This window comes from Anolis sagrei, chromosome 5 (assembly GCF_037176765.1).
Source record: "Anolis sagrei isolate rAnoSag1 chromosome 5, rAnoSag1.mat, whole genome shotgun sequence".
NCBI lineage: Eukaryota > Metazoa > Chordata > Lepidosauria > Squamata > Dactyloidae > Anolis > Anolis sagrei.
Window position 1 is genome coordinate 66,868,715 of NC_090025.1, and position 13,560 is coordinate 66,882,274.

The 13,560-nt window shown below is 40.3% G+C and overlaps 1 protein-coding gene across 2 annotated transcripts in view; it reads right to left on the reverse strand.

The window, feature by feature from the left end:
* The window catches only part of PDLIM3 (PDZ and LIM domain 3), a 38,969-nt gene that overhangs the window by 16,666 nt on the left and 8,743 nt on the right, over positions 1 to 13,560 (reverse strand). For both annotated transcript variants that reach the window (XM_060778624.2, XM_060778623.2), the window contains exons 2-3: positions 6,257 to 6,408; positions 5,070 to 5,154 (exon numbers count right to left, since the gene is read on the reverse strand). In XM_060778624.2, coding sequence (XP_060634607.2) covers positions 5,070 to 5,154; positions 6,257 to 6,408 — 237 coding nt within the window. The remainder of the gene's footprint in view (positions 1 to 5,069; positions 5,155 to 6,256; positions 6,409 to 13,560) is intronic.

Genomic DNA, 13,560 nt, shown 5'->3' on the forward strand with positions numbered 1-13,560 from the left:
TCCATTGGAGCTTTTCTGTGTTGATGAGGAAGTGTTCTAGGACGCTTCTATGTCGGATTGGGGCAGGGCCTCCACCGGAAGTTGAGGGACATTGTGTGACAGGCCATCTATCTCCAACTGGCTGACAAGCATCCTAGGACACTTAAATTGGTAACTGTGATGAGGTCCTACATTTTAGTCAAAAAGGCAGCCCCCAAAACTTGGACTGACAAATCCACATGTCAATGTAAATACTGTACCTAAACTCTTTTCAAAAAAGGATCCATCCTCTTCTCCAAATAGTGTGAGAAGGGGTAAGAGCTTAGTCTGTTCCAGGGGAACCTAAAAAAAAAGCATCGGTCCACTCTACTTTCTCTGCTGTGGCAACAGTTCTGTCCTTTTTAAATGCCTGGGTAGGGAAATGGCAGTAGCAACCAAGGGGAGGGGGCTGGCATCCTAAGCCAGCATTGGTGTTTTCACCTCTTTGTGGAATAAGTCTCAATTTATTCACAGGTCTTATCAAATTCCCAAATTTTGGCCACCCAACTGGTACTTGACTAATACATGAAGTCAACTTGTGACCTTATCACAGAAAGAAATTTCAGCATCCTATGACGCTTCTGCCTCGGTTGAGCCATGGAGTCCCACACTGCCCATCACATGACATAGCCTCACTTCTGGTGGGGCTCTGTGACTCAACTGGGGTGGCAGCATTCTATGATCCTGTGCCACCAATACAGGAGCCTCCCCGAGTTCCATTAGGAACAATGGAGCTAGCGCAGGGGGAAGCTGTGCAGTGACACTTCCCCACATGTTATAGGGTAGGTCAGCTGCCAGTGAGGCAGGGAGTGGGGTGCTGGGATTGCCTTGTTGCCTCCCAATTTGTCACAGAGGCTGGCTAATCAATCTGGAGGACCTCATCAATGGGATTAGGTCCTTATACGTGACTATGCAGACAGTCCCCAAGTTACAAACATCTGACTTACAAATGACTCACAGTTAAGAATAGGGGTGAGATAATAGGAAGTGAGAGAAATCTACCCCTTGGAAGTGAAATTCACTCACGAAAGAGTCATCATGGGCGAAAGATGTCTCCAGTGAAGTTTTATCACCAATCTTTGTTTCCACAATAACCTAAATTTTTCAAAATTCAATTCTCACAGGGACAGAAAGTGAGGTGAAATTTTCTGAACAGGGGCATAGACAGCAAAACAAACACCACAACAGTGTTAGCCCTTCCCTATGCTTTATATTTGGCTGGAGTTAAACTTAAAAAATGTCCCTGTTTCGACTTATATACAAATTCAACTAAAGAACAAACCTACAGAATCCTGTTCATAACTTGGGAACTGCCTGTATATGGTATACAAATTTGGAATAATTATGCATATATTGATTACTTTGCACAACTTCTGAGTATTCAACCCTTCTAATACCAGAAACTGGGCAAGGTATTTCGATGCAGGATCTTGACAGACAGGCCAGTCAATATTTAGGATATGCAAAGCCAGGATTATATTCTGGAAGGTATGGGCTTCTATCTAGCAAGAATGGAGATCCAGTGTCCCTTCATCAGCTGGCATAGCTAGTGATCAAGGATGAAGACAGCGGGAGTCCGACAACATTCGAGGAGCACAGGTTCCCTGTTCTTGAACCACAATTTGTGTGATTTGGTTATTATAAGAAGGCTAGGGACTGCAAAATCTTCAATCGGTTCCTAGTCGGTTCAGTCTGTGCTTCAGACAACAGATCTTCACATTCAGATATAGTATTGTGGGACTGTCCTCCTAGCATATTGTACTTCAAAATGCAGGTGGAAGGATACATATTTGAATGCTTCAAATTAAATGTTTATATGTATGTGGAAAGTTGGCATGCTTAAGGGATGGAGATATCTCAGGCCCTGAATAAAGTATCACATTATCTGCTTTGAACTGGAATATATGGCAGTGTGGACTCAAATAATCCTATTCAAAGCAGATATTGTGGGACTTTCTGCCTTCATGTTCTGGGTGATATGGTTGTGTGGAAGGGCCCTCAGTCTTCCCTCTGATATATTAGTTCTTTAGGCTGGGAAGGGTGTTTCATATGGGGAGTAATTCAGACTTCAGTCCACAACCTGGATTCACAAATTGTGTGTAGACGGACTCATGTCAGGGAATGCATCATAATCCTACCTCATTAGAAACCATGACAAACCTAATACACTTTGAAAAGTGCATCATTAATAGGTTTTCAACAAGTAATTGAGAAATGAATTGCAGAAACAGTGTGCATCAATCTTGGTGTACTCTCAATGTTGGTTCTAGAAATATTACTCAATGTGCAAAATTAAAATGGCAAAGCAACAGCATTAGCTTAATTAAATAAACAGTCCAGCTCTTGTGTTTATGTTTATTACATGCAATAAAACAGGGAAATTTGCCTGATTTTCTGACAATTTACAAAGTACCAAGACTGATTTGTAATAGCATATTATTTAGGAAGGTGGTCTTAATAGTTAGGGGCAGAAATGTGTAATACTGAACACATTTCTCCTGTGTTCAGTATTAAAAAGCATGTTCTGAAAAGATTTCACATAAAATAACATACAAAATGAATGCAGCATTTTGAAGACAAGTAACACAGATTTTTAAAACACATTAATAATTATATTATGTGAATCTTAAGTTTAACTTTGTTGTTGCTAATTGCTGCCAACCTTAATCTACAGTGACCGCCAAAATGAGAGACTCCCAAGTCTGCCTATTTTTATCCGTTTTGCAAACTCAAAGTCTTGAAAATTTGCAAAGGTGATTTTTAGGAATTAGTTACCATTAATCAGAAGAATAATTTGAATTCATTGTATCTTGTCCTTGAAAAAAATATAACTTCTGCTCCAGATTATTGGAATTATCCATTTATTGTTTCATTTCAGTCACTGGTGATATGTCTGCTTCTATTTTTATAACACATTAGTATAACATCTAGTTTGGAAAAAGTTAATAGCATCCTTCAATTATCAGAAGCCCTATCCAGCTAAATATCACTCTATATACAGTATATCTAAATGAGACTCTTTTTTAGTTTCTTTTTGTGACTGCAGCTTTTTAGATGGAACTGATGGAACTCACCCAAAGACTTTGGATAACACTAGAATAGGACAGACTTGGCAGTCTCCGTACTTAAATAACAGGCATGCCAGGAAAGATTCCATTAATATTATTATAGAAGATTTACATCATGCCTTCTGTTAACATTACATAATTGCTATTATTATTATTATGTACCTTCAAGTTGTTTCTGACCTATGCTGATCCCAAGGCAAACTCATCGCAGGCTTTTCTTGGCAAGAGTTTGTTCTATTGTTTAACCTTTGTGCCTGGATATATTTTATTTCTAATTTAATAACTGAATTTGATTATGTACTACCACACTGAACTCACTCACAATACATTTGTTTGTTCAAGGCAGTAGATACTTAAATGCCAGAGTACCAGATATAGGGAGAGAATTTGGAGGTAAAAGGGAAAAGTAAGAAACGGAAGCTTAAGGATTGAAACAGGGAAGCTACTTCGGCCCCTTCCACACAGCCCTATATCCCAGAATATCAAGGCAGAAAATCCTACATTATCTGAGTGTGGACTCATCTAACCCAGTTCAAAGCAGATATTGAGGGATTTTCTGCCTTGATATTCAGGGATATAGGGTTGTGTGGAAGGGCCCTTGGAGAGGGACTCTGCTACACTAAAACATGTGTCAAACTCAAGGCCCGCGGGCCGGATCCAGCCCATATAATTTCATGTGGCCCTCTAGATGATGGACTACAACTTCTATATTTCCCATCATTAGACATCATGACTGGAGCTGATGGGAGTTGTGATACAGTAACATCTGGAAGACTGCAGTTTGTTTTGTTTAGTCAGGATAGTGGGATATGAATTTCAATTCATGGCTTGTGGATATGATGCCTAGCTTTAAAATGTCCTCTAACCTTTCCCCAACCTCAGAGCCACAAGTGCTGTTGGTTTGCTATTCCCACTTTTGATTGCCCACATGACGGGCAATCAAAAGTGATGGGAGTTGTCATTCAATAACATTTGGGGACACAAACTGGGTAAAGGCTAAACAGCACCAACCACTATGTAAAAGAATTGCAGCTGGCCCTCAGTATCCATGGATTCTCCATCCATAGATTCAACAGCCTTTTGAAGAAAACCATAAGGCTGATGTGGCCCTCAATGAAAATGGGTTTGACACCCCTGCACTAGGCATTCAAGAAATAACTGGCTCAGAGCCCTAACCTACATTCTCATTGCTTCTTAGATTACCCAAGCACGTTCACAAGCTTGGAGGCTGTCAAAACATTTGCAGAATTTCTGGTTTGCCAAATAAAATCCTGGTCTTCATCAACCATATCAGACTTGTAAACTGTGGAATCAGATAAAGACCTTTTCATGTAGGAAACTGCACAAGTCTGTGTTTCCAGTGTTGTTTTTGTTAATGCCTACAAAACTTAAATAAGTCGGTTTTGACTTATGGTGACTAACTATGAATGAGGGACCTCCAAGGCAACTTGTAAATAATAGCAAAGTCAGGGCTGGCCCTTCCTTAGTTGAATCAATCCACTCCTAATATGACCTCTCTCTTTTCCTACTGTCTTCTACTTTAACAAGCATGATCATATTTTCTAATGACTTTTGTTATCTTATGATATGCCCAAAGCACAGAGGCCTCAGTTTAGTTGCTCTAGTTTCTAGGGAGAGGTCAGGCTTGATTTGCTGTCACACTGATTTATTTGTGATTTTGAAAAATCACAGTATCTCCAGAATTGATCTCTATCACTACCTTTAAAATAAATTGATCTTCTCCATGTTGGCCTGTGCTCAAATCCTTGTCTTGTGGTTTTAACTTTGTGTTGTTAAGGTGAATGCTTAGTTGTTAAAAGAGTATGTTAGTTTCTAGTGGGCCTTAATCCAAAATATCTTGGAACTGTTGCATCTTGATAGTTGACACAAATGATTTATTGTTACCTCAAACAGTTAGTACCAGACACTGATAAGTACGTAAGGAATATAATGATTAAGCCAGTTATTTGGTGAACTTGCTACCTGTGGTTCAGCTTCCAGGTTTATTTTGAATGGATGTGGTTTGCCATCTTCTGATATCTGTGGAGACCACAATTTTGTTTCTCCTCTGTAGGTCAAGAATGAAAAATGTATTCAGTATTTTTTACAATCCTGAAATAAAAAATATTTCCTATACTTTTAACAAAATATGTTTTTTTTTAAAAAAAGCAAAGACTTTAAAGATTTAGATTGAAATTCTATACCCGTTTTACCCTTCATGTCCTTATTATCTCCAGGATCAAGAAGTATATATTGTAGGAGTAGTGAATATGAATAGACTACCGGGCTGTGGTGCAGTTGGCTAGGAGTCAGCTGCATGAAATCACCAAAAGGTCATGAGTTCGAAGCAAGCCCGGGTCAGAGTTTAGCTTGCTGTCAACCTTTGCAGCTCGAAAGAAAGTTGAATCTCTCAAGTAGGAAATTTAGGTGCTGCTTATGTGGGGAGGCTAATTCAACTAATTTACCACACCATAAAAAAATCTCCAGCAGTGGGCGAAAGAATGAGGAAGTACTCCACCAAGGACTAGGTGTCACAAGTGGACTGTGAAGTGGCAGCTCCTCTTGGTGGCCAGAATTCGAGCATACGCTCATGAAGCTTAAATTGCCTCTGCGTTTGCCTATATATGTTGTGTGTCTATGACATTGAATGTCTGCCATGTATATGGGCACTGTAATCTGCCCTGAGTCGCCTGCGGGGTGAGAAGGGCAGAATATAAATACTGTAAATAAATAAATAAATAAATAGGCTACATCTCCCACTCTGCTATATTATCTGTATGACAGTGAACATGAGTACATGATAATAGGGAACCTATAGTGAAACACAAAAGCCCAGTGTAACCACAGATCCCATATCTGTGGCTTCATTTACCCACACTTGGGGTGAGGTGGGAAAATAATTTCTCTAGGAATCTGTTAGGTCCTCCAGATTATGGTATACTCCAGAGGTCACCATAGACTTGCTTTGGATGGTTTAGCAACTACCTAGAAATTATTCTTTTCTGAGAATTTCTATGCTCCCTCCCCCCAATGTGACTCTACGGTATGCTGGATCTAGAAGTGAGACAATCTAGTGGTGTTTGACAATTCCAAAGTCCCACCCAATTGTGGTCTAGCCGGGAACATATCCTCCATGGTTACAGGGGTCTTACTGTATTGTGAAATCATACCTTTCAATCTTCAAACTTAACTGATGCGAAGCTGCTTTAATTCTCTCCTGTGCATCATTGTGAGTCATGTTCTCTGTGCTATAGCCATCGATAGCTATAATGATGTCACCAGGACATAAATTGGCTTGTGAAGCTTTGCTTCCTGGAGTAATCTGAAAGAAACACACACAAAAATATCTTTAGCTATTCGATGACATATCAATTCGTATTTCAAGGTCATATTAGTAGTATCTGTGCTCTGTTGATGAATCTCATTTACTATAGGGGTGTGCAATACAGCAGAAATCCGTTCTGTTTACGTGTACCCCCCTGTTCTGTTTTCTGGAAGATTCTGGGAGAATAGAAGGAGGACTGTCTGGATTCATAATTCAGGATCCGGATTCTGTTTCCATTTCGGGAAGAATCTTCCCAAACTCAGAACCGGGGGGAGGGGGAGGGGAAGGCACATCCAAAATATGAAACAAAAACAGAACAGATTTCTACCATTTCGCACACCCCTACTAAGCAAATTTAAGGAAGTTTAATATTTCTGAAAAAAAGCAATATCAGATGCTATTACAACCTCTTTTTATTGATTGTATAATATATTGCTAGTTAAAAAATAATCAACATAATATGCATTCAACAAAGGAGGGGGGAAAAGATAGTTTCATCATTAGATTTCATCTTGCTTAAAAATCTCAAAACAAAAAATTCTCAAAACATTTATTTGGTTTGTTCTTCAAAATCCACATTAATTTTGCAGATTGATACAACTCAGCAACCGTAATCCATGCTTCCATTGTGCAAGCTAGAATTAAGAATAGCCTTGCTGCTGCTCTATACTGAAGAAGCAATCCATATTTACTATCTAACTAATTGGACTACTAACTGGTGTGACACACAGGGAACATATCACCCCTCTGCTATGTTAGCTCCACTGGCTGTCAGTCCACTTCCGAGCATAATTCAAAGTGCTGGTCTTGGCCTATAAAGTCCTATACGATTCTGGCCCAGCTTACCTGTCTGAACGTATCTCCTGCTATGTCCCACCTCGGAATTTAAGATCATCCGAGGAAGCCCTGCTCTTAGTCCTGCCCTCTTTGCAAGTGTATAAGTTCTTTATCCATAATGCCCATGATGGTAACATTACAAAACCGATTAACATTTTTGGACTAACATATCAATCTTAGCCCAGTAAACTATATCCCTTCTCACGGGAGACCATCTTCAATAAAGTGCAGATTGTCAAGAAAGACCTTGCCTGTGAGAAATGTCTGTAAAAAGTGATGAACATCTATGTGTTTTGCATCCTTGAATACATAGTGTGCAAATAAATAAGGTGATAATATTTCATTCAGAAAAGTAATTTAAAACGTCATGCTGCACTTCCAGGTGTTGACTGACCGCTGCCATATAATGAGAGCTTCACTTCCTGATGTCTATATTTCTTTGGCCCATCCAAGTTTCAGTGCAAAGGAAATGACAGTCAACTGTGGTTATACTATATCACTTTTGGCCTTCAAAGGCTTCCTTCCTGTTCAGCTGATACCAACTTAGCTGACCATTGTACAGTCAAAGTGGCAAAGAAGACACAACTCTACATTATGACTCACCATGGTTTCTGTTTACATTTCCCCCTATTGCGCTACCTAGAATGTTATCAGCTTTATAAAGATAAATTTACTGGGATTGTGTCTTTCTCCTAAATATATAATACGTTCGTAAACACAGAACCCTTCAAATTGTCAAATACAGTTGAAGCAGATGAATTCATGGTTATTAATAAACCACTCTTCTAATGGGGAGGATTGTTATCCAACCCAAAGCAAACAGCTAAACCAAGTTCAATTCAATGGAAGAACTTCTAAGCACATATACCACTTCCTTACTGAACTTAGTAACACTTAACAGCACTCAAATAAGCTAAATTCTAGCATTACTCCTCTTATTAGATCAGTAGTGTAAATTATAAATCTCCATAGGTGTAACGGGTTTGTCATTCTCATTTTTCCCTCACACTTGGCTACATTGGTTCAAACTCATAAGAACTGGGCAGTCCACAAAGATCTCAAAAGCAACAAGTTGTCCACTTCATACTACTCAATGAGCAGCATGCATGAGCAAGTTATGCAATAATAAATCACATTCTTTATATCCTTTTAATCAATATCACAGATGTAATTGTTAGAATTGTGCATGGAATTTGTTTATCCCGTTCCATTCGTTCTTTCGTTCCTTTTGTTCACTTCGGGAGCACATAACGGGAAGCTCTCTTTCGGTACAAAAATCAGCTTGACGTGAAATCAAACAGGAGCTGATTACTGGCTCCCTCTCTGCTTTCGTGACAATATGGCAGTCCTAGCTTGACTGAGCTCTTCCTTCCCTGGGCCTCCTTGAAATGCGTCTTGGAAAGCTGTGTGGCTTCTGGTGCTGTTGAGAGAAAGCAGGTGCACCTGCTTCTTCTCTAGAGCAGAAACAGCTTTAAGAAGCATTAAACCCAGTCTCCTCTACAAACAAAAAGTAAAGGATTGTCCTGAGTTGCCCTTCAAAAACAGCCTTTGGACAATGTTGCAAGTAAAAGAAAAATGCTTTACTTCAGCAAACACAAAGGATAAGCAAATGCAATTGAAAAGTGCAAAAGAAAACAAGGAAGTCTTAATCCAGACACAAATGTAAGTCTCTTACAAAGACCCAAAAGAAACACCAGTCTTCCATCAGACAGCCAGCAATGAACTAAGTCCTTAGCAGCAGACACAAAGCAGATTCCATTGGAGTGAAAACATCAGTATCAGGGTTGTGGTTACCAGCGAAAGCTGACTGCTCCTGCCTCTGATTTATTTATTTATTTACTTTATTTGTATACCGCTGTTCTCAGCCCTTAGGCGACTCACAGCGGTTAACAACAAGAACAGCAAAAATTCAATGCTACAATAACACGGTATAAAAGGCAGTTAACATCATTATGCAATAATATACAATTAACAACAATAGCCATTCACTAGCGTCTCGTCACTGAAAGCATGATCCAGATCCGTCTTCCACTGTTCCATTCCTATGTTCATTACCCTCATTGCACTGACTATTCGAACACTTTTTTACGGAATACCATTAATGATGGAGCTAGTCTAATGTCCGTGGGAAGGGCGTTCCACAGCCGAGGGGCCACCACCGAGAAGGCCCTATCTCTCGTCCCCACCAGCCGTGCCTGTGAGGCAGGCGGGATCGAGAGCAGGGCCTCCCCGGAAGATCTCAAAGTCCTGGTGGGTTCATAGGCAGAGATGCGGTCGGATAGGTAGCCTGGGCCGGAACCGTTTAGGGCTTTAATTGATTTATAGCCCTGAGTTCCCCACGCAGGAGGTGCTAGGGCATCTCCCAATTAGCTCAGCATTTTTAGCAGTTATTCTGGCTGAACATCGTCTGTGCTGTGTCTCTTTCCATCTCTCTAGAAATGTGGGCACTTTCAAACCCTCATCGTCTGATTCTTCTTCTCCCTCCAATTCCTGAGCACTTCCCTGCTCCCCTTCCTCTTCCGAAGATAAGGAATTCCTAACAAGGATCTAGAAAGAGGGGCATCTTAAGCCATCCCAGGTCCCTCCTACTCCTCAACCACCACCACCACCATGGTGGATGGAGGGTGGACCAAGGCTAAGCGCATACAGCCAAGGGCCAAGGAGCTCCCCCCCTTCCTCAGCCTCTCTCTCTCGGGGAGATTGAGGCTCGGTGCTGCAGGAGCCTCAAAGCCAAGCCGCGTCCTGCCTCTCCTCTAGAGTAGAGCAGCTTTAAGAAGCATTAACCCCGTCTCCTCCTCTACAAAGGGAAAGGATCCAGAAAGAGTGATAACTGATGCTTTTTTAAATCCAGATCTCAATGAAGGATATGGAAGGGGAGCCTGTGGGAAGTCCCTCACCATAATGGGTGCTTTCTAATGCCGTTGCTGCCAATTGGCCAAAAAGAACAAATTTTTTTGGGTGCTCAATGAAAACTCCATTTAGCAGTGCACCTGTTTTCGGGAGACGCCTGAAAACGAATATGGGGGGCTTACGAAGGAAGCAAGCAGAAATTGATAGCGATTCACCTCCAATGCACAAGCTTAGTAATTGTTAGATGTGATACTTTGCACTGCTCTGCTTTAAAAAAATATGGGCACGGGTTACATACTTTTTTTTTAACAGCAAAAAGGAATATCATTCTGTTACTAGCTTAAAGCCTAGAGAAGACAATTATGCTGGGGAAAGTGGAAGGCAAAAGGAAGCGGGGCCGACCAAGGGCAAGATGGATGGATGGCATCCTTGAAGTGACTGGACTGACCTTGAAGGAGCTGGGGGTGGTGACGGCCGACAGGGAGCTCTGGCATGGGCTGGTCCATGAGGTCACGAAGAGTCAGAGGCGACTGAACGAATGAACAACAACAACCAGCTTAAACACACTTGCCAGAACCTAACCTGTATTGAATTCAGTGGGACTTTCCTCTGGACCAGCTTTTTAACATTACAACCTACTTCTATTTCAGGAAATAGCCTGCCACAATTCAATAACTATTCTTTTGACTGTGGGGTATCATCCTTTGTCAACTATGCAACTGGCTTCTGACACGAATCATTCCTTCAGTTATTTTGATCTAGGGAAAGATAATATCTAAGTACTTAGATGCTAGATAATCCTTGTCTAGTATGCCTTTAGGAATTTCAGGAATCTCTTTGTTTTGGAACCAGACATGCACCAACCCATCTCTGCAATACAGTCTAATACAAAGGTTTCACTGTGTAGTGAGTGCTACATTATTTTGGTTATTATTTTGTAAATGCGTTTCTGGGCATCTTGAACATGAGTCGGCACAAAATACCTTCCACGTTTCAATGAATTACAATAGTTTCAAAAATTTTGTGACCCACTAAATGGACAAATCAAAGGTATTGTTTCATTAGGGCCCACTTTTAAATTATACATTAAGAAATACTGCCACAGAGAATTCTTAAGGGAAAGTTTTGAAATACTGCAGTACAGTTTACTGCACAATAGATGACAATCGCATGGAGAAACCTTGTAAGTTATATCCATTTTTATGATGTCTTAATTCAAGACTACACACAGGAGGTTGATGTGGCAAGAGAACCAAAACAAGCAAGAATAGTTTGCATATGGAAAGCTTGTGTGTTAAGCTTCAATCTAATTTCTTTGTGAAGTACTCACTCTGTTTGAAAAGAATTTAACATTCATTACATTAAATTGTCATTAAGTAAGTGTGGAAACCTTACCGATGTATGATTATGATCCACATCCATACTCGTTTTATTGTTTTATTGTTTCAGCATATGAAACAACTCAGTTTACAAATACTACAATACAATAATATAGAATAGCATTTTCACAAAAAATGAAAATACATCATATCTATATCTTCTATACACATAATAAAAGTGAAAATATGTATGTGTATGTGGTTACAGACAAGCTCCTGCCTTCACAAATAGTTGTAACTCCCACTAGTCAGGAGACACCAATGGCCTTCCCTCCAATGACATTGCAGGTTATAGTTAGTGTCATGAACATGTACAAGAGCCCTGCCAACGTCCTCCAGAAACACCATACTGTCCACCACTCACTTGAAGGCTTTCATACAAGGACAATTCCATCCTAGATTTTAGGTGTTTCCTCCACCACAGACATCCCAGTGTTTCTTACTCTCTTGATTGGTGTGGAATTTGCATGACCCCACCCACTGCCCCTCCCTTAACCCTTTTCTATTCTTTTCTATGACACATAGCAGACAAGAGAAATTGATCAGCAAATGAACATACTAGAAAGGTTTTTTTTTTTGCGGGGGGGGGGGGGGGGATTCACCATGATTTATAGGAGTTGAAGGTACTGGGATATATAGTTCACCTGCAATCTAAGAGCACTTTGAACTCCACCAACAATGGACCGGGAACTAACTTGGCACACAAAACCGCCATGACCAATAAAAAATACTGGAGAGCTTTGGAGGGATTTATAGTAGTTGCAGTTCACCTATATCCAGAGTGCACTATGAATCCAAACAATGATGGATCTAGACCAACCTTGGCATGCATACCCAATATGCCCAAATTTGAGTACTGGTGGGTTTTGAGGGGAATTGGCCTAGACATTTTGGAGTTGTAGGTACTGGAATTTATAGGTCACCTGCAATCAATGAGCACTCTGAACTCCAACAAAGATGGAACTGGACCAAACTTGGCACACAGAGCTCCCATGATCACCAAAAAATACTGGAGTGTCCAGTATAAAAAACTTTAAGTACTGAGGGAGTTTCTTGGGGTTAACCTGGCATGATGTGAGTTGTAGTTCACTCACAACCTTGTGAATTAAAAAAATGATTTTTTCAAATAACCTGTACATTGCCAGGTACCCAAGCTAGTACAATATATATATGAAAGTCACCAGATAAAACATGGCAGGTGAGAGTAGTGTATGCACACATTCCATGTTACATTACTAATAGGAAAGTGACAACATGATTTATTTTTATATCTGCACTATGTATCCGTAGCATGTGGATGAAATTTTACTTAGCTCTCAAGGTGTCTGACCTGTCAGAGGGATCACTAATCATATATCTCAGTACAAAAGTAACCACTAAACCATCAAAATGAATTTTTTTGTTTGGTGAAAGATCATTTCATTGAGGAAATATATCACATCTGGAGAGCAACAAAGCTGTGAACTGATATATAGAGCACTAAAGATGTAAAGGAAGTACGGTAATAAAAAAGGATAAAGAAAGCATGATGGAGAGGATGTGAATATTTGAAGAAAGGAGAGGCAGACAGAGATCGAAAACAGTACAGATTGGAATGAGCATGGCCTTTTCTCCATTAGAGATGAACTTTAACAGATGTCTAGTGCTACTAAAAGAGCTCATTTGTATTTAGCAGGCCTTGTTAAGACAGTTCCACATTAGTTGGGAAATTCAAGACTGAGGATACATTGGCGGATGGGAGTGGAGCGCACAAGTTAATTTGTTTGTCAGCAACCTGCTTCTACAGTTCTCTGTTAATAGGATAGTTGATGGATACGTGACACTTACACATGTTCTTTCCCCTTCTTTGCTTCTGGATTACATTAAACCTTAGGAGCCCATCTTTCACCAGCCTTGATGAGGTAGCAGAAGTTGCACTTCAGCCAGGGACCTTATTAGCCAGATTATTTGGGAAGAATGAGTTACTTATGGATCCAGTTGCACCAATCAACTAAAGTTGTACATCTCAAGATGTCTGATGTAGGAGCCCAGCATTTATTTGCCAATGCCAGCTGGCAACTCACTAGGGACCAGCATCCAATAA